At 38.0% G+C, this 21135-nt stretch overlaps 1 protein-coding gene across 1 annotated transcript; it reads left to right on the top strand.

Annotated features, from left to right (window-relative positions):
* The first annotated feature begins 11279 nt into the window (after positions 1-11279).
* On the top strand, positions 11280-21135 carry SELE (selectin E). Its single transcript, XM_044674256.1, has 13 exons — positions 11280-11331; positions 11764-12150; positions 13026-13133; positions 13284-13463; positions 14154-14339; positions 14445-14633; positions 16071-16259; positions 16373-16561; positions 17179-17361; positions 18089-18199; positions 20224-20245; positions 20366-20438; positions 21122-21135. Exons 1-12 carry the CDS (start codon positions 11280-11282, stop codon positions 20421-20423), a joined length of 1854 nt encoding a protein of 617 aa, XP_044530191.1. The 3' UTR covers positions 20424-20438; positions 21122-21135.

Raw genomic sequence — 21135 nt, 5'->3', positions numbered from 1 at the left:
TGAACTTCTTTGAGAATTGGGACTATTTTGTTTTTGCTTGTGTGTCCCCTGCACAACTAGCATCTTGTACATAGTAGGTACAAATAAAAATGTTTGTTGAATGGAATTGAATTAACCTTTTACAGGGAGATCAGAAGTTCTGATCTGTAGTTGCTCATTTGTTAAAACCAGTCTTAATATCTGGTTAGAGATATAAGGCCCCATTAGGGCTAGATTTATTTAATCTAGTTTTCTTCTTGGACGGGAACATGATCTTTGTGTGATGTTTTGAGGCGTCTTGTTAGATGATGTTGGCACTTCCTATTCTCTCCTCCCACTTTATTGTCTTCTTTAGAATACTAGGAAATGGAAGAATGGGTAATAAACAGATTTAGGTAGTGACAATCTGAGAACTAATCTAAGATGATCTCCGAGAGGTATCTCAGAGAAATCATGCTATCCATCTCATAATTTGGGAAATCCTAGATGAGTCAAATGAGAGGAATCCTTTCTCTCAATTAGAACAGATGTTTCCTCATCACTGTGAAATGATTGTCTGGATATTATCTTCCTATCTCATCCACAGGCTAGATTCTAGTTAAAGTTAAAACCAAGACAAGTTTTATATATCTCATTTTTAGGCTAGAAAGAGCTAAGAAATGGTGCTTTATCCATCCATTCCCCCTAGAATTACTAGATATTAGACCATGAAGAGACTTTGGACACCATCTGGTCCACCTCCCTTATCTTGTGTTGTGGAAAACAGGCTTAGGAGAGGTGAATGACTCATTCAACTCATTCCATCATACAAACTAGGACTTGGCTCCAAATGCAAACCCTTTTTTCCTCTCTGGTCAGGCCTTCCTTTAACACCCACAATTCTTGTTAAGGGCATCAACACAATATAGCAAAAAGTACTTTGGTTTATAATCCTGGAATCAGATCCTAGAGGTTTGGGACAGAAGATATCTAAAAATCCTTTTCAACTCTGTGATGGAATATAGAGAAATATCCATTTGAACTAACTGGGTAGAAAGCAATAATAACTTCCCATTTGTTACTCTGAGGTATTGCTGAGACTAGGGGTAAGCAGGGCAGGTAACCACTTAGGGAGTGCTACATCAACAACTCCTTATGGGGCAAGATTAATTCAAGTCAAGTCAATGAGCATTTATTAATTGCCTACTATATATTGTGCTTAGTGTTGGGAATACAAAAAAAGGACAAAAATAGCCCCTTTTCTCAAAGAGCTCTCAAAGTATAATTGCAGAGACAACATTCAAACAACTATGTACAAACAAGATATATACAGGATACCAGTAATTTCAGAGGGAAGGCACCAGCATTAAGGGGTTCTTCTTGCATAAGGTGAGATTTTAGCAGAAACTTGAAAGAAGCCAGGAGGTGGAGGAGGTAGAAAGTTCCAGGTATTGGGGATAGCCAGTAAAAATGTACAGTTAGAAAATAGAGTGAGGGTCTCATAAGAAAAATAGGAAAGAGGCCAGTGTCACTGGAATGATGAGCATATGAAAGGGTTTAAGACTGAAAAGGTAGTAGAGATCTAGGTTATGAAAGACTTTGAAGGCTAACCAGAAGATTTTACGTTTTATCCTGATAATAACAGGGAGCCTCTGGAGTTTATTGGATAAGGAAGTTGACACAGTCAGACTGGTTCTTTGGAATGTCAACTTGACAGCTGAATAGGGAAGAGACACTTGAGGCAGGGAGACCAACCAGCAGCCTATCATTCCCTCCTTCCTACTATTCAGTTAATTGCCAAGTCCTGTGATTTTTGCCTTTACAACATCTGTAGTGATCTAGATCTAAATATGGGATTCTAAGGTTCTGCAATAGGATGGTGGCAGTGTCAGAGGACAAAAAGGGACATATGTGAGAGATGTTCAAATCAATAGGACCCGGAATTATATTGATATGGGTGAGTGGGAGGTGTGAGAGACAGTGAGAACTTGAGGATGACACCTAGTTTTCTAGCCTGGGTGACTGGAGCGATGAAAGAGAAAAGGGCTGAGAGTGTGTCTGTGTGGGTGGGAAGAGATAACAAGTTTAGTTTTAGCTATGCTGAGTTTGTGATGTTTGTAAGACATTCAGTTTGAGATGTCCATTAGAAAAATGGTAGAAAGAGAAGAGATGAGGGCCCAGGATAGAGCCTTGGGGAAAAGATACCTATTTATTATGGATTGAGAGAATTGAATGAAGATCTAAAAAAAGAGACTGAAGAATAGTGAAGTGAATAGGAGATCAAGAGAGAGCAGTGTCCCAAAAACTTAGAGAGAAAAGAATATCAAATGGGAAAAGGTGATTAAAAAAAACAACATTAAAAGTTAGACAGAGGGGGCAGCTGGGTAGCTCAGTGGATTGAGAGCCAGTTCTAGAGACCGGAGGTCCTGGGTTCAAATCTGGCCTCAGACACTTCCCAGCTGTGTGACCCTGGGCAAGTCACTTGACCCCCATTGCCTACTCTTACCACTTTTCCACCTATAAGTCAATACACAGAAGTTAAGGGTTTAAAATATAAAAAAAAAAATTAAAAAAAAAGTTAGAGAGAGAACAAGAAGGTTGAGGACTAAAAAAAACATTAAAAGTTAGAGAGAGAGCAAGAAAGTTGAGGACTGACAGGACAGATCTTTTGGCTCAGATTCTCTAGTGGAAAATAGAGGATCAATATTCAAATAGAAGAAGAGCTGATCAATTTCTCAGGCTTGTTTAAGGCACTTCAATGCTTTTGACTCAGTCCTACTTTCAGGTTCATATGGACTAGGCTAACAAAGTATGTGTGTAACTTCATAGAATCCCTTAAAGACCTTGATTGAATCAACAGATCAGAAAGAAAAGTAAGGAGTATTTTAGTTGTAATTGGAAGCATAAATTTAAATAGAAGTAAGTGCTTTAAACTTTCTTGAAGCTTTCTTTATTGATAGTGGAAAGGTTAAAAAAAATAGATAAGTGATGCAGTAGATAGAATGCTGGGTCCTGGAGTCAGAAAAAATTTATCTTCCTGAGTTCAAATCTGGCCTCACACACTAGCTATATGACCTTAGGCAAGTCACTTAACACTGTTTGCCTCAGTTTCCTTATCTAAAATGAGTTGCAGAAAGAAATGGCAAACCACTTCAGCTGAGTTTTTAAGAACTATTTTGTTCTCATTTGCTCCCAAATGGAGTTACAAAGAGTAAGATATAGTTGAAAAATAACTAAACAGAAACAACAAAAACTTCTAAAAGAGTCTTCAGGGATTTATGTAATTCAGTTCTGTGCTATTTGAATTTTTAATTTGCTCCTGGGAAAAAAGAGTAGATGCAATGCTCATCTAATCTAGTAAGATGAAAATTAATGAAACAAAAGTAAAATCTTACACCTGGATTTTTTTAAACCCTTAACTTCTGTGTATTGGCTCATAGGTGGAAGAGTGGTAAGGGTGGGCAATGGGGGTCAAGTGACTTGCCCAGAGTCACACAGCTGGGAAGTGTCTGAGGCTGGATTTGAACCTAGTACCTCCCATCTCTAGGCCTGGCTCTCAATCCACTGAGCTACCCAGCTGCCCCCTTACAACTGGATTTTTAAAACAACTAAATTTATAAGCATAAGTTGGGAAAGGTGTGACTAGACAGCAGTTTTTACAAGTAGAGTCGATCAGCAAGAATACCCTTCTCCAATCAATTGAACTTATCTCTCTTTATAGTGCATGGATATGTATAATCGATAATTTATGATTGTTTTATGGTCACTAAGGCTGTTCCCAAGTTAGTTAGTTGACTAAGATCCAAGAAGATGGACTCATTATAGAGGAACTCAGCTTAAAAAGAGAGCAAGAGACCTTCCTCAATTAGAGACCATTTTTTATCAATTCCTTTTCACTTTTCTGGGGCAAAAGGATAGACCAGCAGAATGGACTGGTTCTGGTAAGGGTAGGGGATAGAAAGGGGTGTGTGTACGAGTGTGTGAGTGAGTGAGTGTGTGTGTGTGTGTGTGTGTGTGTGTGTGTGTCTAGAACTTGCATACAAAATCTCCTCCTTTCTTCCCAACCATCCAAAGGATTCACAATGCTGCCTTGTTTAGAATCTCATTACAGTAGTCTAAGTGCAGAAATATTGAGAGTAGAATGTTCTATCCCAAGACATGGGAGCAGCCAGTGCAATAGTAAGAATTCTTTTTTATATTTTATTTAATGTATTGATTTTTAAAATATTTTTCCATGGTTACATGATTCATGTTCTCTCCTTCCCCTCTTCCCTCCCCCTTCCTGAAGCTGACAAGAAATTCCACTGGGTTATAAATGTATTGTCATTCAAAACCTCTTTCCATGTTACTCATTTTTGTAATAGAGTTATCTTTTAAAATCAAAACCCAAATCATATATAATGGTAAGAGTTCTTGAAGAAGCATATAGTAGAAGCAAATATGTGGCCCATGTGGCCAAAGAGGGGAATTCATGGATAATACTATTGAAACTAGGAATGTTTGCATTGAGGAAGGGAAAGCTTCAGGAAATAGATCTAGGCTACCAATAAAAAATTCTTGAGAGAACCAGAGAACTGAGGAAGAAAGCTCAACCTGAGCCTGAGGATTGTTGTTGTGGTTGTGGTTAAGGTTGTTAATCCTTTGTTTTTGACTAGATCAATGACTTCATGGGGTGATGTCTTGACTTACACAAGAATTGGATTTGAGATAGAGTGGCACAATGTCATTGACCTTAGTCTCTTATCCAGGGTCATTGAAATTCCGGGGAAAGATAAAAGATTTCTGGTCAAGACTCAGAATGCTATGTTTGACCTTAGCTTCTTTGATGGGTAATCAAGCTCTAAGCACTCCATGGTGCTTCCTTCTGCTGTCTTCATGGCCATTGGAACAATTCTCATCTTCCCCTTCCACTGGGGAAGTCTTCCCATACTCAAGGTAGACATCCCCCTAATTCAAAGAAAGGGTTGAGTCTTGTTGGTTACTCTCAAACTGGTTTAACCTGCCTGCTGGGTTGATTTACTGGGGTGTAGCAGCTGTGCATGTTATAGCTTCTTGGAGCCACAGGTGAGAGCTAGGTGGCAGGTAGACACCAAAGGAGAAAAATAGCTCCAAAAAGTCATGTTCTTCCATCAGAGATAATAATCTTCCCAGAAGAATACACTGAACACATGGGTGAAGACTTAAAGAATTGTTATGAATAAAAATTAATCTTTATACTAAATTTCTAAGAATTTACAATAAGGAGAAAAATAAAGTTTCAGCCTATTTAACTCAAAGTCCCCAGTTGAGTTACTTCTGATTCATTAAGTCCTAGATGGACCCAGCTAACCACATGGTTGAGCCAGACAAATTAAGACCAGCCAAGGAGTGGGCTTGAGTTCAGAAAGGGTCCAGAGCCCAAGAGTTCCAGTTCTGGGACCTTTTGCACCTCTTGCCGGATATGGCTTACAAAGCTTATGTAGATAAGGGCCCGGACTGCTGAGAAAGAGCTCTTTTCATGATCCCCCAAAAATGGCAGAGAGAGAGAGAGATCCTGTTTTACACACTGACTTTTTAAGCTCAGTCTAAACCCTCCCTTAAGAATTTCTAATTGGTCAGGGTTCCACTTCAGTCCCTACACATCAAGAGAATCATTGAAAAATTATGCATAGAGGGGTTTCATGGTTGGTTCTGTATTTTAAGAATATTATTTTGACAACTGTATAGAATATGGATTGGAGAAGGGAGAAAATGGAGGAAGAGAGATTAGTTAGGAAATCACTGAATAGTCAGGCGAGGCATGATGAGGTTTTGAATTAGAATAGAGGTTATATGATCAAAGAAGGAAACAGTCAACATGACCATGATCATCATTATCACTCACATTAAGACTTAGGAAAGTTGACTTTTGCTACTTTCCATTTACCCTCACCATTACCTCTTATAGTTGGGCTGCCTTTCCTTCCTTAGCACATTTTTAAAATTACACTATACTTGTTTTCTTTGTAATTAATTAAAAACACAGTAGAGTTAGAAGTAAGCTAAAGGGAAAGATTTTTTTAGTTATGTAAAATCCAAAGTTGAAATAATAATAGACTTAGAGGAGCCCCTCTCTAGGCTGAAACCAGGCAGCAAAAACAACCAAGGAAAACAACCAAAACAACACTGCCATTAGAACTTTTTTTTTTAATCTCAAAGGCGACAGTCTGTAAGCATTCAGGAAAAGTCTGGTAAATTAACCAACCTCCCTTATGGGGAAGTATCTTTCATTGTGGGAATTTACTGGGGGCATTCCTGTATTGTAGAGGAGCTCATTACTCTATGAAGTCTGGTATGGTAGAGCTGAGACACAAGGAGGAAATCTCAAGATAAGTGTCTGCCAGATAGGAAACAAGGAGGATCATTAAAACTGTAAGACTGAGAATCATAAAGGAAGCTTTTTAAAAAAAGAACATTTAGGGGAATTCCAGAGTTTTACAGAATCGGAGAAGAACTGATGCAAGAAAATCTATAGGCCACATGATAAGTGAATGGCAGACCAATTCACTTTTTCTGTGTCATTTTCCTTAATAATTCTCTTTCTTCGGAGGAAAAAACCAACACTCATTTCCTATTATAAACCATTATGAAGATTCAAAATAGTGACTTTCTCTAAGAGCCATCAGGAGGCAAGTGGAAGTTCTACTTTCACCAGTAGTAAGATGTGATAGACACAAAGTACAAACCATGATTATTAGCAGGAATATGGTCAGAGAAGGTACCTGGCATAACCCCATTCATTCATTCATTCATTCATTCATTCATACATACACTCATTTATTCCTTCCTTCCTTCCCTTAACAATCAACAAGCACTTACTTAAGTATCTACGGTGTGCCAGACACTATGCTAGATACTGGAGTTGCAAAGTTATAACAGTCTCTGCTACCAAAGAATTTAAACTCTTTTAAGGGAAACGACATGTATATAGATGTAACGGGGTCTGAATAAAGAGGGCTCAGTCGTCTGAGAACAAATGGTCTGATCTACCTGATACCAATGCACACTGAACGTTTGGGAGCCTGGGCATCCCATGGCCATTTAATTAAATATATATTAAATATATTTTAATAATTATTAAATAAAGAAGAAGAAGGAGAAGGAGAAGGAGGAGAAGGAGAAGGAGAAGAAGAAGGAGAAGGAGAAGGAGGAGAAGGAGAAGGAGGAGAAGGAGAAGGAGGAGAAGAAGAAGGAGGAGGAGGAGAAGGAGAAGGAGAAGGAGAAGAAGAAGGAGGAGGAGAAGGAGAAGGAGAAGGAGGAGGAGGAGAAGGAGAAGGAGAATACATATGTGCATATGTGTATATATGAACACATACATGTATATCTATATCTATATATCTATATACCCACATATGTATTTACATATTTCATGAGCAGCTATATGGCACAATGGATAGAGTGCTGGATCTGCAGTCAGAAAGACTCCAGAGTTCAAATCTCTCTCCCACACTTATTGTCTGTGGCACCTGGAGTAAATCACTTAACCCTGTTGACCCCATTTCCTCATCTGTAAAATGAGGTGGAAAAGGAAATTGCAAACATTCTATTCCAAGAAAATGTCAAATGGGGTAACAGAGAGTTAGATATCACTGAAAAAATGGAACAACGAGTTTGCATATTTCAAATGTAAAGAAAAAACAGTATGGCATACTAGTTACAATCTCAAAGTCAAGAAGACTCACGTCTCACCCATGACATAATCCTGGCTGTGTGACCCTAGGTAAGGCATTTAACTTCTATGTACTCCAAGACTATATACAGCAGAGAAGGTGCTGAATTACATTGAGGTGTTTTCTCAACTGGTTGATTCTTATGCCAATGAAATTGTAAGTACAGTTTTACCTCTACAGAAACAAGCATTTATTGAATACCCTCTGTGCAATAGGCCTGAGCTGGGCACTAGGTATACAAAGACAAAATGAAAAACAGTCCCTGCCCTCAAAAAGCTTATATTTTACTGAGGGATAAAACACTTAAACAGAAAAATAAATTGTTAAAATTAAAATTCTCTGGAGACTGTATCTTAATTTATATGTATTTTTAAAATATTTTTTTAAAAAGTGGATCAGAAAAAGAAAAGGTATCAACCACATGTGACTAGTGGTTCCCTTTACCAGCCTACTCCTCTAATCAACACTTGCCCCTACTAGCTCTCTTTATCCCCTTTCCCAGAACTAGCCGGGTCCTAGCCACATTATAGGCATGCCAGTGCTCACCTAGCCACCTATTCTTTTCCTGATTCCAAGGCAAAAGAAGCCTACTTTCTTTCCTTAGTCCCATTTAAACAACTTGTAACATCACTTTTCTGAGTCCCCTCTGATTTGACCCCAGTTAGGATGAAAGTTGGGTTTTCCAGACCCCAGAAGTCACATGGGACAAGAGGCAGACATCTTCTAGGCACCAAGGAGCCATGAAGTCTCTGATGTCCCCCTGGATTGTGCATGTATCCCCCACATCTCAAGCAGTTTGTTGATGGTCAAGCTTTATTCTTCATGGAATCAAAGGGTGGTGCTGAATTGTTGCCCAATTTAATCAGTGAATAGACTATTTTCAAACTCAATGTGAAACTTTCCCTTTTAAAATTTTAAATTCAACCTTGGGGCGCCAAGAAAAAGAAAAGAAGTGGTGCAGGCTAGTGTTAAATTCTGACAATATCTATAGCTTCTCTTGAGAAGTGACACTTGAAGGAAGCTGAATATTCTCATGGACAAAAAGATGGGATCATTTTCACCTTCTTCCCTCCAAGGAATGAGCAGAAACACCAAAACCACTGGGTGTTCATCTTAAATTGGAGAATCAAAAAGAAACTGTTAATGTCATCCCAGATTTTCTACTAATTCAAGCTAGCCAGTAGTAGGGTCTTGATGTAAGGTGACAGACTGGTTCCAGGAACTCTTCTTACTTTAGCTTTTGGTCAAACTTATTATCATTTTCTTTCCCTTGGGCACATATAAGTTTTGGGTAGGTTTTTTATAGGGTCAAGAAGCACCTCCCCTGTCAAAGAAGGCAACAACAACCAAATACTAAACCCAAATTTATATACGAGATATCTACACATATACAGTCTTCTCCTCTCAAAACTCCTTTATCTTTTAACTTGCCCACACCATAGTTATTTTTTTTATAGCCCCTGCAATGCCATTGTGTCCTCTGCTGTAACCTAATAGCCAATGCAGCTGATACCTTAAGTTTCCCATCTTCTGTTCTTTTTCTTCAACATATATCTATCCTTGACAACATGGGCAGGCTTTGCCCATCCAAGAAAAGTAAGATAAAGAGCTAAAGTATATGCCATATCTGGATTTTATTTTGAAAGGAGAGATAGGACCAGAATCTCATTAATGAAGATTTCAGTTGGTGAGAAGAGACACTTCCCAAAACTTTCAAGGTACCAGAAAATGCTGAGGGAATGATAAAATGGAGAATGGAGAAGAACCATAGCTGTTTAGATGTATAGTGATTGTAAGAGGTTGGATATGGGCCATTTTTTGATGCTGTCATCTGTTTTGTAATTTTTTTTACTTTACATTATTTTAACATGTAATAAGAGAGTATTCATTTTAGTAACCCACTTTAGTGTGTCTCTATAGCTACACTCACTATACATGTACCTCTTAGAATTCTCAGAAAGACACATTGCTCCTTAAAAACCTTTGGGTTGATGAAGTGGTTAAACAAATGGATTATGTAGACAAAGTATAGATGGCTTGCTAATTTGAAAATCTGGCCTCATCAGTCCCATTAATGAATCCCAAAATTGTCTTCATTTTCCTAAATTTAGGAAGAGCTGTGTGTTATTTCTAACCCTAGAATTTACTTATTAAACTTTATCAAATCATAGAAATTGTAGTAGTGAGCCCCAGTAAAATCAGAACCATCAACTAGCAAGAGCCAGGTATGTATGATCTCACCCAAAGCACCTGATAAGTTCTTGGCTGTCCCTGGTTGTTCTTGTTCTATCTACTGAAGCCAAAAATTCCCCTTAGAAATTTAGATGGTAACATATTGACATATTGATTTATTATCCTATAGAAAACTCTTTCTAAGTTTTGGTGAGATAAACTAAGTCATTGTACTAAGATTATAAATCATGACTAACCATTGTCCATATAAAACGTTTACCTAATCCCTTAACCGATGTGACTTTCCCTATAAAATACTAGCTGTGATCAATAAACTTTGCCTCTGATTGCTACCAGCTTCATTGACCCTCCTGACATGTGCCATCCTTTTCCCCACATCTCATTCTCCTCACCCCTTTGGGACTCCCGAATGTTTGTCTGGACCCCTGTCAATAGAGTATGAAAAATGTATCAAAGGGAGGGGTGGTAAACTTTGGGAATGGGGCTTCTTATCATCATAGAACTTGTAATATCCATGGACATTCCCTGTAATTTTTCTTTTGGGATATTCCCTGTAGTTTTTCTTTTGGAAAATTTCCTACTTCCTAATTTGGAGACATCCTCCTATTATTCAACCATTGTGTCATGGAATTCCATAGGAAATGTCCTCTTTAAAAGAACTCAGATGCCCAGGGTGTGCTGCAGTTCTTGGCAGACTTCAACCAGAGCACGCAGAGCAGAAGAAAGCCCAGCATAAGACTAGTGGACTTTTACTTAGGAAACTCAGGAGAGCAGATCACCAGATTGTGGAACTCTAACTATACTGTAAGTAAGTATAAGATTAATTTTTGACTAAACCCTGATCATCATTTATTATAGGACCAAGATTCCAAACCTTATGGAGAAGGTATTCTGTCAACATATTACAGGTAGATTTGTATAATTTTCAGACTGACTAAAAGTCCAGCTTCCTTCTCTGGTGCTAGGTATACATCCAGAATCTAGCTTTTGCTAATTTGCTGAAAACTTTAAGGTTTATTTTACCTTACTTTTGAAGAATATCATGTAAAACAAAGTGTATCAAACTTAACAGTTTAGCATTTACATATATCCAATATCTTATATTTTCAAAAGACATAATTCCTTAATATTAAGCATGATGAGGTAGTAGATGGAGTCCTGGACTTGGAGTCAAACTAGGTTTGAATTCTGCCTCAGATACTTATTAGCTGTGTGACCTTGGACAAGTCTCCAGGAACCTCAGTTTCCTTACCTGTAAATAGCAATAATAATAGAATCTCCCCCTAGAGGGTTGTTATGAAGAGCAAATGGAATTACTTATGCAAATCACATTAGAAACCTTAAAGTTATTTATAAATATCAATTTCATTAAAAATAAATTCTGTCCTTTTTTCCTACAGAGATTCCAACTATTCCAACACTAATACTGTGAAGAAAAGAATGGTTTCCAAAATGTTGACTGTCTTGTCTTTTCTCCCTGGTCTCATTTTTGGTAAGATTGCATTTATTTGAGAAAACTGGTGTCATTTCTTAAAATGGAACAAAATCCCCTGTTTTTGCATAGAGACATACTAGATAAAATCATTAATTGGTTCTGAAAAATGTGATGTTAGATCAAATGATATTACAATGGATAGCTGAGAAAAATTGCATGGGGTCAGGGCACTGAGCAGAGTTCCCAGAAATGAGTGGGTGGGTGGGAGGGTGTCTTGGCTAATCTCATTCCTACTCCTAGAAAATTGACAAAGGGGCAAGTCACTCAAAAGGTCCCCAGAAAAATACCATATTGATTTCTAGCTTGTCCAACCATATGGTCATTATTTCAAGGTTAAAAAAAAAAGCCAAACAAACCCATAAAACTGGAGTGGGGAATTTGTCAAAATAATAACATACAGGATATAATTGTGCCCTTGTTTTTTTCTAGCATTTCTTCTGTTTGAACGAAGTGATGCTTGGTCTTATGCCTCTTCAGAAAAACCTATGACTTACGACCTGGCAAGAATATATTGTCGGGAAAATTACACCGACCTGGTTGCCATTCAAAACAAGAAAGAAATTGAGTACCTAAATAACACACTAGAATTCTCACCAAGTTACTACTGGATTGGAATCAGAAAAATCAATGGTGTCTGGACCTGGGTGGGCACACAGAAGCCACTGACTAAAGAGGCCATGAACTGGGCTCCTAATGAACCCAATAATAAGCAAAATGATGAGGACTGTGTGGAGATCTATATCAAGAGGAAAAAAGCCTCTGGCATGTGGAATGATGAGAGATGCACCAAAGAGAAGCTGGCTTTGTGTTACACAGGTAAGGTGCATGATGAATTAGTAGGAAGCAATAATGATGAAATGGGTGAGAATAATACTTGAATAATAGCTATAAAATAGCTAGCTCTAAGGTTTGCAAAGAATTTGACATATATTATCTCCTTTGATCCTGATGTACCTGCCTCATTAGTTTCCTATGCTAAGAGAATGAGATAAATATGTAAATCTATTTGCAACTCTAAGGCTCAATATTATAGCTAGGTGGTGTACTGAATAAAGTGCTGGACCTGGTATCAAGAAGACCTGAATTCAAATATGGCCCTAGTCACTTACTAGCTATGTGACCCTGGGCAAGTGGCTTAGCTTTTCTCATCCTTAGTTTCCTCATCTGAAAAATGAGGATAATAGTAGCACTTCCCATGGTTCTTATGAGGATAAAATGAAATTATATTTGATCTTTGCAAACCTTAAATCACCATATAAAAGCAAGCTCTCATCATCATTATTGTTATTGTTATCACTATACTTATTACAATCAGAATAATTTGTGTGTGACCATGTGGGTTATGTAGCAATGGCCACTGAAGCCAAGTATGTATGTATCTGGGGCACTGGGCATCAATGTTCAGAGATGATGAGGAAATATGGTGCTTCTGGTTTGCAAAATGGTTCTGAGATTTCAAGAGTAAACACTGTCTGATATGATTTTTGGTCTGAAATACATTAACAAGGAGATTTAGGAAAGGCAAACCTAAAAAAAGTAGGTCTATCTTCTTGAAAGACCCTTATTCTGAAAGCAGAAGCACAGCAGGCAAATACTGTGTAAATACCTTTGACATCTCTCCTTTAACAAGCATCTAGATGGCTCATGTGAATGAGTAATAGCGATAATAGTGACACTTCTTTTGGTTTCAGCTTCCTGTACCAATAACTCCTGCAATGGCCATGGGGAGTGTGTGGAGATCATCAATGACTTCACTTGCCAGTGCTATCCAGGATTTACGGGGTTCCACTGTGAGCATGGTAAGAACTCTTCTGCTGATTCCACTTGTTCCTTTATTTCCCCTTTACCCCATCTTTCTCCCTGTCTTTGGAATGTGATCTTCACCACATCCCTTTCCCCTTTACACCAAAGCGAGAAATGAGTTGGGCTGATTTTGTTTTCTATCATAGCTGTGACCTGTGAACCTCACGCTAATCCAGAGAATGGTGTCCTGGTTTGCACTCATCCAGTGGGGTATTTCAATTCTTCCTGCTCTGTCAATTGTGATGAAGGCTATGTCCCGACCAATGCTAACTCAGTGAGGTGTACTTCTTCTGGAGAATGGAGTGAGCCCAGCCCTAGCTGTAAAGGTACTTTACTCTTCTTCAGTATAGAAAGTTCTGGGCCCCTGTTTCTCTTTCCACTTGTATGAAGCTATTTTAGAACATAACTTATTCTGTCTTCCAGTATAAATATTCATATTTATTTATACATATAAATAAAACCAGCTCAAGAGCTACATTAGTGGAGGGGAATAAACATGAGGATAATTCAAAATGGCATCCAATTGAAACATGATATCTCTTTGTCTTTTGAAGGCTGGAGTCTATTCTATTTGAATAGGAGTGATCCAAGTATTGTGGAGATTTAGAATACTTGGGTCAACAACAGAAATGAAACAATCATCTTTCTCTAGTTACCTCCTTTCTTACCTGCCTAAACTACTCCTGTATACTGGGAATAGACTACTTGACCTTTAGACTGATAAAAGTTATGCACATTTATTGGTTTGTACCAGGGAGAAATTTGACTTGGCTTAAAATTCCTTTTCTTACAGTTCCTTTGGGGCTTGAAAAAATCAGAATTCACTTCATGTTAGCCAAGCACAGAAACGTTTAATAGTTCTTGATGTAAATTATCAGAAGTTGCCTTTACAATGGAAATCACACATGAAAGGTTTAGCTTACTGTTCTCAAGTCCCTTATTTGGGGTATTGGTAATACTGTCTAAGTCTAGTAGAACTGTTCAAATATGCTGTTCTTCTGTCAAATTCATTTTAGTGATAGAGTGTGATGCTCTGACAAGTCCTGCCCATGGATTCATGAATTGCTCCCCAAACTCTGGAACCTTTCCATGGAATACCACCTGTGTGTTTGACTGTGAGTCAGGATTTGAGCTAAAGGGATCCAAGAGGCTTCATTGTAGCTCATCTGGGAAGTGGGACATGGAGAAACCAGTGTGTCAAGGTAAGATGTCTTAATATCAAGGGACAATTTAAAAGGATGGTTCTGTAATGTATCACTAAAGGGGTAAAACAGACACCTAATGGGAATGATGTTTGTGTGCTTTAGCCATGAAATGTAACATTGCCAGACAGCCCCGGAACGGCTCTGTGACATGTAACCATTCCTCTACTGGAAACTTCACCTACCAATCAGTCTGTAACTTCAGTTGTGATGAAGGCTTTGAGCTGCAAGGATCATCCCAACTTGAGTGTACTGCTCAGGGGCAGTGGACACATCAGTTCCCAACCTGTAAAGGTAGGACTAAATTTCTGTTTTTTAACATTATAATATAACAGGCTCTGCAGCTTGTTCTTCCCTGAACAGAGATGTTGTCATGCAATGAAATGAAACCAAGTATTACTTAAACTTTTGAGATCATATTCAATGAGCAGTGTTAACTCTATTCATGAGTTTAAGCCACTTCATTGGCTCTTAATGTAACTCTACTCAAACAATTCCCCTCAAGCAAGCACAGAGAATTGAATAATTGTTCTCCACCATTGAGGAACAGCATATTCAAATGAGCTTGTGTTCTAGGTTACACTCATTAGATGCACTCATCGGAAGATTGATTCCTGCTCAGAATGTAGTATGTATATTCCAAGAAGAGCAATACTTTGCATAAGATGAAGACGAAAGAGGCAGAAATGTTAATATGATGGAAGTAATAGAGAACCTGAATTTGTTATATAGCATCTGCCCTATATGGCCTCGGAGGTCCTGGCCAGCTCTTGATTTTAAATCTTTACTACTTCGGGTACAATGCTAGGCACAGAGTAGACCCTCAAGTACATGTTCAGTGTAAATGTTTAAGTGCATATTTAAATCTTCTCTAATAGAAAGACAGAGTCATTGAGACCTAACATGTCTTATAAGAATTGGCACACTTGTGTCTGGAGTGCCAGAGATAGCCAGAAAGAAGTGTTTCAGTCTCACAAAGGTCCACAATCAGGACCATAGGAAAATTTTTTTTAGTGCCCACCCACCTTTCATATTGAATTCTTCTCTCACCTCCTGCCACCACTTCCCCTTAGTCTTTTCAGGTCCCTAGATCCCTAGTGCTTCCCTCTGATTGTCCCAAACTTCCCTCCCCATCGCTAACCTTCTCAGCATATCAGAGGAACAACAAATTCCACTTCCGAGAGGTTGCTGTCTGCCCCTGCCCAGCACTGACCTTGTTGAATAGATGAATGAAGGAGAGTAGGAGAGAAATAAAAATTATTTCTCATATGGGATAACAAAAAAGGAGTGGAAGGAATACAGATTTAACACTGAAATGCCACTACATCCTCAGGCTGCTTTATAATACACTATAATATGTAATACAATGTAATATAATAAAATCCCCCCTGGATCCTCATAAATGCTGATAAAACAGCATGGTGGAGCAAAAAGAATGCTGTATCTGGTGGTGCATGATCTTAGTTGAAAACTGGCTCTGCTACTAACTCCATGGGTGCTCTGGGGCAATTAGCAAGCTTCTATGAGTTTTAATTTCCTTGCCTCCAGAATGAAGAGGTTAGCCAAGTCTCCAAAATATTCTTATCTGAACCATATGTGTCTGATGATCTAAAATTAGCTTCTTCTTCTCCTTTGTCATTTGTTGAATGGATCTGAGTTTACTTCTCAAACTCCAAGTGCTGCCATATTGCTTTACAATCCTGACTGATTACTCTCCTTGTGTCTTATTAGCTATACAGTGTAAAGCCCCAACCCAGCCAGAGAAAGGCCAGATGGATTGCCTTCCTAGTCTTTCTGGAAATCTCCAAAGTGGCTCCAGCTGTGAGTTCTCCTGTGAAGAAGGATTTATGTTGAAAGGATCCAAGAGACTTCAGTGCAACTTAAAAGGGGAATGGGATATGGCGGAACCCACATGTGAAGGTAATTTCTTGAAATTCAAGATTTGTTCCAACACTCAGGATTTTATTTCTTGATAACTCAGTCTGTCCTTGCTTTAGTTAAACAAACTGATAATGAAAATGTATGCATTGCAGCTGTGAAATGTAGTGACCTGAGACAGCCCCTGAATGGCTCTGTCAAGTGTGCCCATTCCTTGACTGGAAACTTCACTTACCAATCAGTCTGTAACTTCAATTGTGATGAAGGCTTTGAACTGCAAGGATCACCCCAACTTGAGTGCACAGCCCAGGGGCAGTGGACACAGCAAATGCCAACTTGTCAAGGTAAGAACAAGTTTCTCTCTTTACATAACAATAGATCAGGTCCAGCAGCTTTTCCTTACTCAAAAGGAGCTGCTAAAAACTTAAAACTCAAGGCATGAAATGAAGCCAGGTGCCCATTTGAGCTACCAAGGTCAGATTTGATGTGCCACATGACCTGATTATGAATTCTTCAACAGACACTACAAGCTGATAAATTAAAAACTGAAGAATAAAGCAAATGCTAACCGAGTTTAGGACCAAGCTGTGGGTTTTAGGTGGGCACATCAGATCTTGGGGACCATTTTAGTACCCAGATAGCAATTAAGACCTTGATCTTAATTCTTTTCTGCTGAGTTTTTGTATAAACTTATACATTTTCTGGCCTCTAGTCCCAAAAAGGTAAATTTAAAGTTTTCAGGGATTGAGTTTCTCACAATCATACACTACTTTTCATGTTACTGACTAGTTTACAAAAATGATTTGTAGAATAATGTCAAAGAAACATGATAGCTAGCTTAGAAACAAAGTAGTTTTTGAAGGGATTAAGTGCTTTATTCAGTATGTATATTTTAGCCAGCTTGACTATTTCCCAATAGACTTTTCTTAATCTCATGTATGTCTCTGCTTGTCATGTCTAGTGGTACAATGCTCTGCCTTGACAGTCCCTAAGGAGATCAACATGACGTGTGATGGTGATGGGAATTATCTCTATGGCACCAAATGTGTGTTTGAATGCCCTGAGGGCTGGAAACTCAATGGCTCAGATTCCTTGACATGCAGAGCCAATGGAAGCTGGTCTGAGATTCTACCTTCTTGTGAAGGTAATATACTATGATAGGCTCACTAAGAGCCTGTGGTTTGAAGTATATAAAGGGAATTATATGAGTATTTGGGGAAGTGATGTTATACAAGACAACAACTATATGTCCTTCTCATGTATTTATTCACTTAACTTATCAGTTAAGAGTTTGCCACATAAAAGGAGATGCAAAAACAAGTTGGAAGGGTTTCTGACTTACATTCTTTAACCAGAGAGATTGAATAGGTTAATAAGCTGTAATAATTAAACTAATAGTCCTTTGCATCCATGAGAATGGGGAGAAATAAGAAAAAATACACTTGCTTTGTTTATTATTTAGAGGAAGGGGGTCAGTGATTTATGGCCAGTAGATCAAATTTGACTCATAACTTGTTTTGTTTTATGGCTCTAAGCTAAAAGAGTCTATGCCAGCAAAAGGGTTAAGAACCCTTGGTTTAGGTTGCTTTTGCTTTGGAAATAGGAGATTCCCTCCGTCCCTCACTTAAACTCCTTACTCAAGCATGCTACCTATCCAACCAGTAGCATTTCTTTAAACAAAATTAATTGTTCAGCTTTTTGATGAATGAGTTGATCTATTTACACTCAATCTAAAATAAGAAAGCCAAATGTAATAAATAATCCTCATATCACTAGGAGAAAAGGTTAAGGAGAAAGGACTTTAAATGTGCTTGCAAGAGTCTTCCTTCCTTTGAATTTCTGAATAACTCCTTTCATCCTCATTCCTTTAGCTCCCGAGGAGTCAAAGACTTCCCTGGCCATTGGCTTGGCCACCAGTGGGGCCTCCCTTTTAACAACAGCATCATTTCTTCTTTGGCTTGCGAAACGTCTTCGAAAAAAAGGTGAGCAACCTTTCTTCATGAATACCCTGCAAATATACTTCTAGAAAGAATTTTCACAGAAAAATAGATGAATGAAGGAAGCATTCATAAATACTTCTTACAAATGTAAACTAGGATTTTGGTTCCACTATAAGGAAAATTAACTTTAATGTTAATCTGTAACACTCCCTTTTCCATTTAAATCTTCCCTCATTCCCTAGATGACCTCAGAAGAGGCTTTTTCAACAGTGCTAGAAATGTCATTGCATTCCTATTCTAAGGTATCTGCTAAATTGGGATGGGTCCCATCCAACAGAGTCTCTTCATCCTGTTAACAGGGTCTCACCTAAGCCTCAGGGGCAACGACCTTCTGCCTTTGGTCCCCTTCTTTGAGGCTTGCGGTGACTTGGTTCTCATGAAGGTGAAGCTTGTCTAGAATAAGGTGGTTTTCTGACCCAGAGAGGTTACAATCACATGACCTCATATTCGCAGATGACCTCCTCAACTCCTGTTAAGAATGTGGTAGTCTGGGAGGAGCTGAAACTTTTTAAGTCTACCTCTTCATCAAGTACCCAACAATTAGAACAATCTTTTCTTATTCAGGGGAGGACTCAGTAATGGGCTGTCAGAAAGACAGTAGGAGCATTTAAGATGATGCAAAGGACCCTAGATCTTTGTCTTTGATTACTGAGAGAATTCTCTACTATTAATTTATCGATTATTGCTAGCCTAGTCAATAAGTTGATTTTTGTGTATGTGTATGTACCAAGAACTCTATCTCTTGGAATTTTATTCATCACACTATGTATAAACTGGGTTAAACTAGAGGAAGTCCTGGCAGGATAGGTGACAGTTGAATTTCCCAGGCAGGGGCAATCCCAAGGTTCTCTCACCTGGGAAAATAATAGTCCAAAACAGCAGCAATAGATTCAGTGTTGAGAGGCAATGTGGCATAGGAGAGAGAAGTCCAGTCTTGGAATTGGGAAGACTATAATTCAAGCCCTGACTCTGACAGACACTAGCTGTATAACTTTGGTCTCTCTCTCTCTCTCTCTCTCTCTCTCTCTCTCTCTCTCTCTCATGCAAATAATGCTTCAACTACAAGTTCTAAAAAAGTTGCTGAAATGAATCAGTGGAGAAAATCTCTACATTTGGGGATTTCTCAATACAATGAAAATTAAAGGTCTGGATAGAAAAGGAGGGTTAAAAATGCTCCTGACATATATTTCTTGAACATCTAAGGCTTAAATCAGAGTTGAAGAGATCATAGGGTAATAGATTTAGAGCCTGAAGACAATTTAGAGGTCTTTTAGTTCTATTTCCTCATTTTATGAGGAAACTGAGTCACAGAGGGCTTATATAGGTACTAAGGTTATATAGGTATTAAGTGACATAAATGAGTTTCAAACCCAGATATTCTATTATCAAATCCAGTGTTCAAGATTGCTGAGCCTTTTTCCTTTTAATGGGAAAAGCATTCTGCTAGCAAATCATTTGGCCTCCATTTCAGAATCAGAATGGAGTACCTGCTTTATAGGGCTGTTATGAAGAAAAGATCGTTAACCTTAGAGCATTAGATAAATGTAGATTGTTATTATTAATTATTATGGTGGCTAAAGAGTTGACTTTGAAGCCAGGAAGACCTGGGTAAGAGTCCCACCTCTGAAATGTGCTGGCCATGCAACACTGAGCAAATCACTTAACCTCTCAGGGCTCTAGGCAACTTCCTAAGTTATAGAAAAGATGCTGACTTGCTTGGTTAAGTGATGCTTTAAATTTTGCTTTTAGGGATTCCTTACATTAATAAAATCGCACATCTAATACCTATCTTGATGATCATTATTATTACTATTACCTTGTTTTGTGCTCATTCAAGCCTTACTGATAACTTATCTTTTAAAGCAATATCAAATTTAGAAAGAAAGTTAAGGACTCAGAACTCAATTGTCCAAAAGGATAAATTAAAAACTAAACAATAAAGCAAATAACTAAAAATTAGTTTTGTTGTTTCACATCACTAATGATTTTCTTTCTTTCCCTTGCAGTAAAGAAATTTATTCCTGCTAGGTAAGTTTTATCTGTCTGGATATCTGAAACATAACAGCTAACATTTTACACAAATATTTTTTCTCTTTTTTTCCATTGGAGAATAGTGGCTTACCTTATCTTTTCTTGTGTATTTTACAGTAGCTGCCAAAGTCTGGATTCAGATGGAAATTACCAACCTTCTTCTGAGTTAGTTTAAATCCAGAGGAATCAGGTAAGGTTTCTACCTTTATAAAAAATTCATTTGGTTCTCAGGGTCATCATCCTTTATTCATAAGACATTATTAACTCTATTGAAGTAATCAGAAATTTCCCTGATTTCTAAGGTTAATTGCCATATTTTATTTTCAATGGGCAAAATATAAAATTATAGAATGTGAGCCAATGTGTCAACAATCTAATGAGCTATTTTATTTTTTCATCCATTCAGTAGAAATTTATGTCTCATCATCTATTTTTGTCAGGACACAATTGAACACTTTAGGCCAAGCCATTAAGCTGTAAGTGCCTAAATACTCCTTTTTCAACAAGAGTAAAGATGAGGATATCCTAAGTATTTGGTGATTTGGACAATTTTATTCCAATTCAATAAATATTTGTTTCATATGCACTATGGACAGAAAGCCCCGTGTCAGGCATTGGGGGAGATAACAAGGTTTACTAAGACATGACCCCTATCTTTACTAATTTTTGCCATCAAGGCCATTTGGTGTTCACAAATAGTTCCATCTACAAATATTTTATTTTAAAAGGATTTGGATTGACTGTGGGGAGGAGGGTGGCAGATTACAATGCACACATGAATTAGGACTTTGGTCTAGATAGAAAAAAGTGTTAAAAATAGACAAGTTTCAGATCTTATGAGAGTTCTGAAAAGTGTTGCTATTGTCTTTGCAGGACCTGGAGATGCC

This window comes from Gracilinanus agilis, chromosome 4 (genome assembly GCF_016433145.1).
Source record: "Gracilinanus agilis isolate LMUSP501 chromosome 4, AgileGrace, whole genome shotgun sequence".
Taxonomy (NCBI): Eukaryota; Metazoa; Chordata; class Mammalia; order Didelphimorphia; family Didelphidae; genus Gracilinanus; species Gracilinanus agilis.
The sequence above is the reverse complement of the archived record's forward strand: the minus strand, read 5'-3'. Positions and strand labels throughout refer to the sequence as shown.

Bases quoted from the DNA above. Each gene is read 5' to 3' on its own strand.
- SELE (XM_044674256.1), top strand. From the start codon at position 11,280: ATGGTTTCCAAAATGTTGACTGTCTTGTCTTTTCTCCCTGGTCTCATT. The intron at 16,562-17,178 runs GTAAGAACAAGT...TGTCATGTCTAG, and splicing joins GCAAATGCCAACTTGTCAAG to TGGTACAATGCTCTGCCTTG. The intron at 18,200-20,223 runs GTGAGCAACCTT...TTTCCCTTGCAG, and splicing joins GAAACGTCTTCGAAAAAAAG to TAAAGAAATTTATTCCTGCT.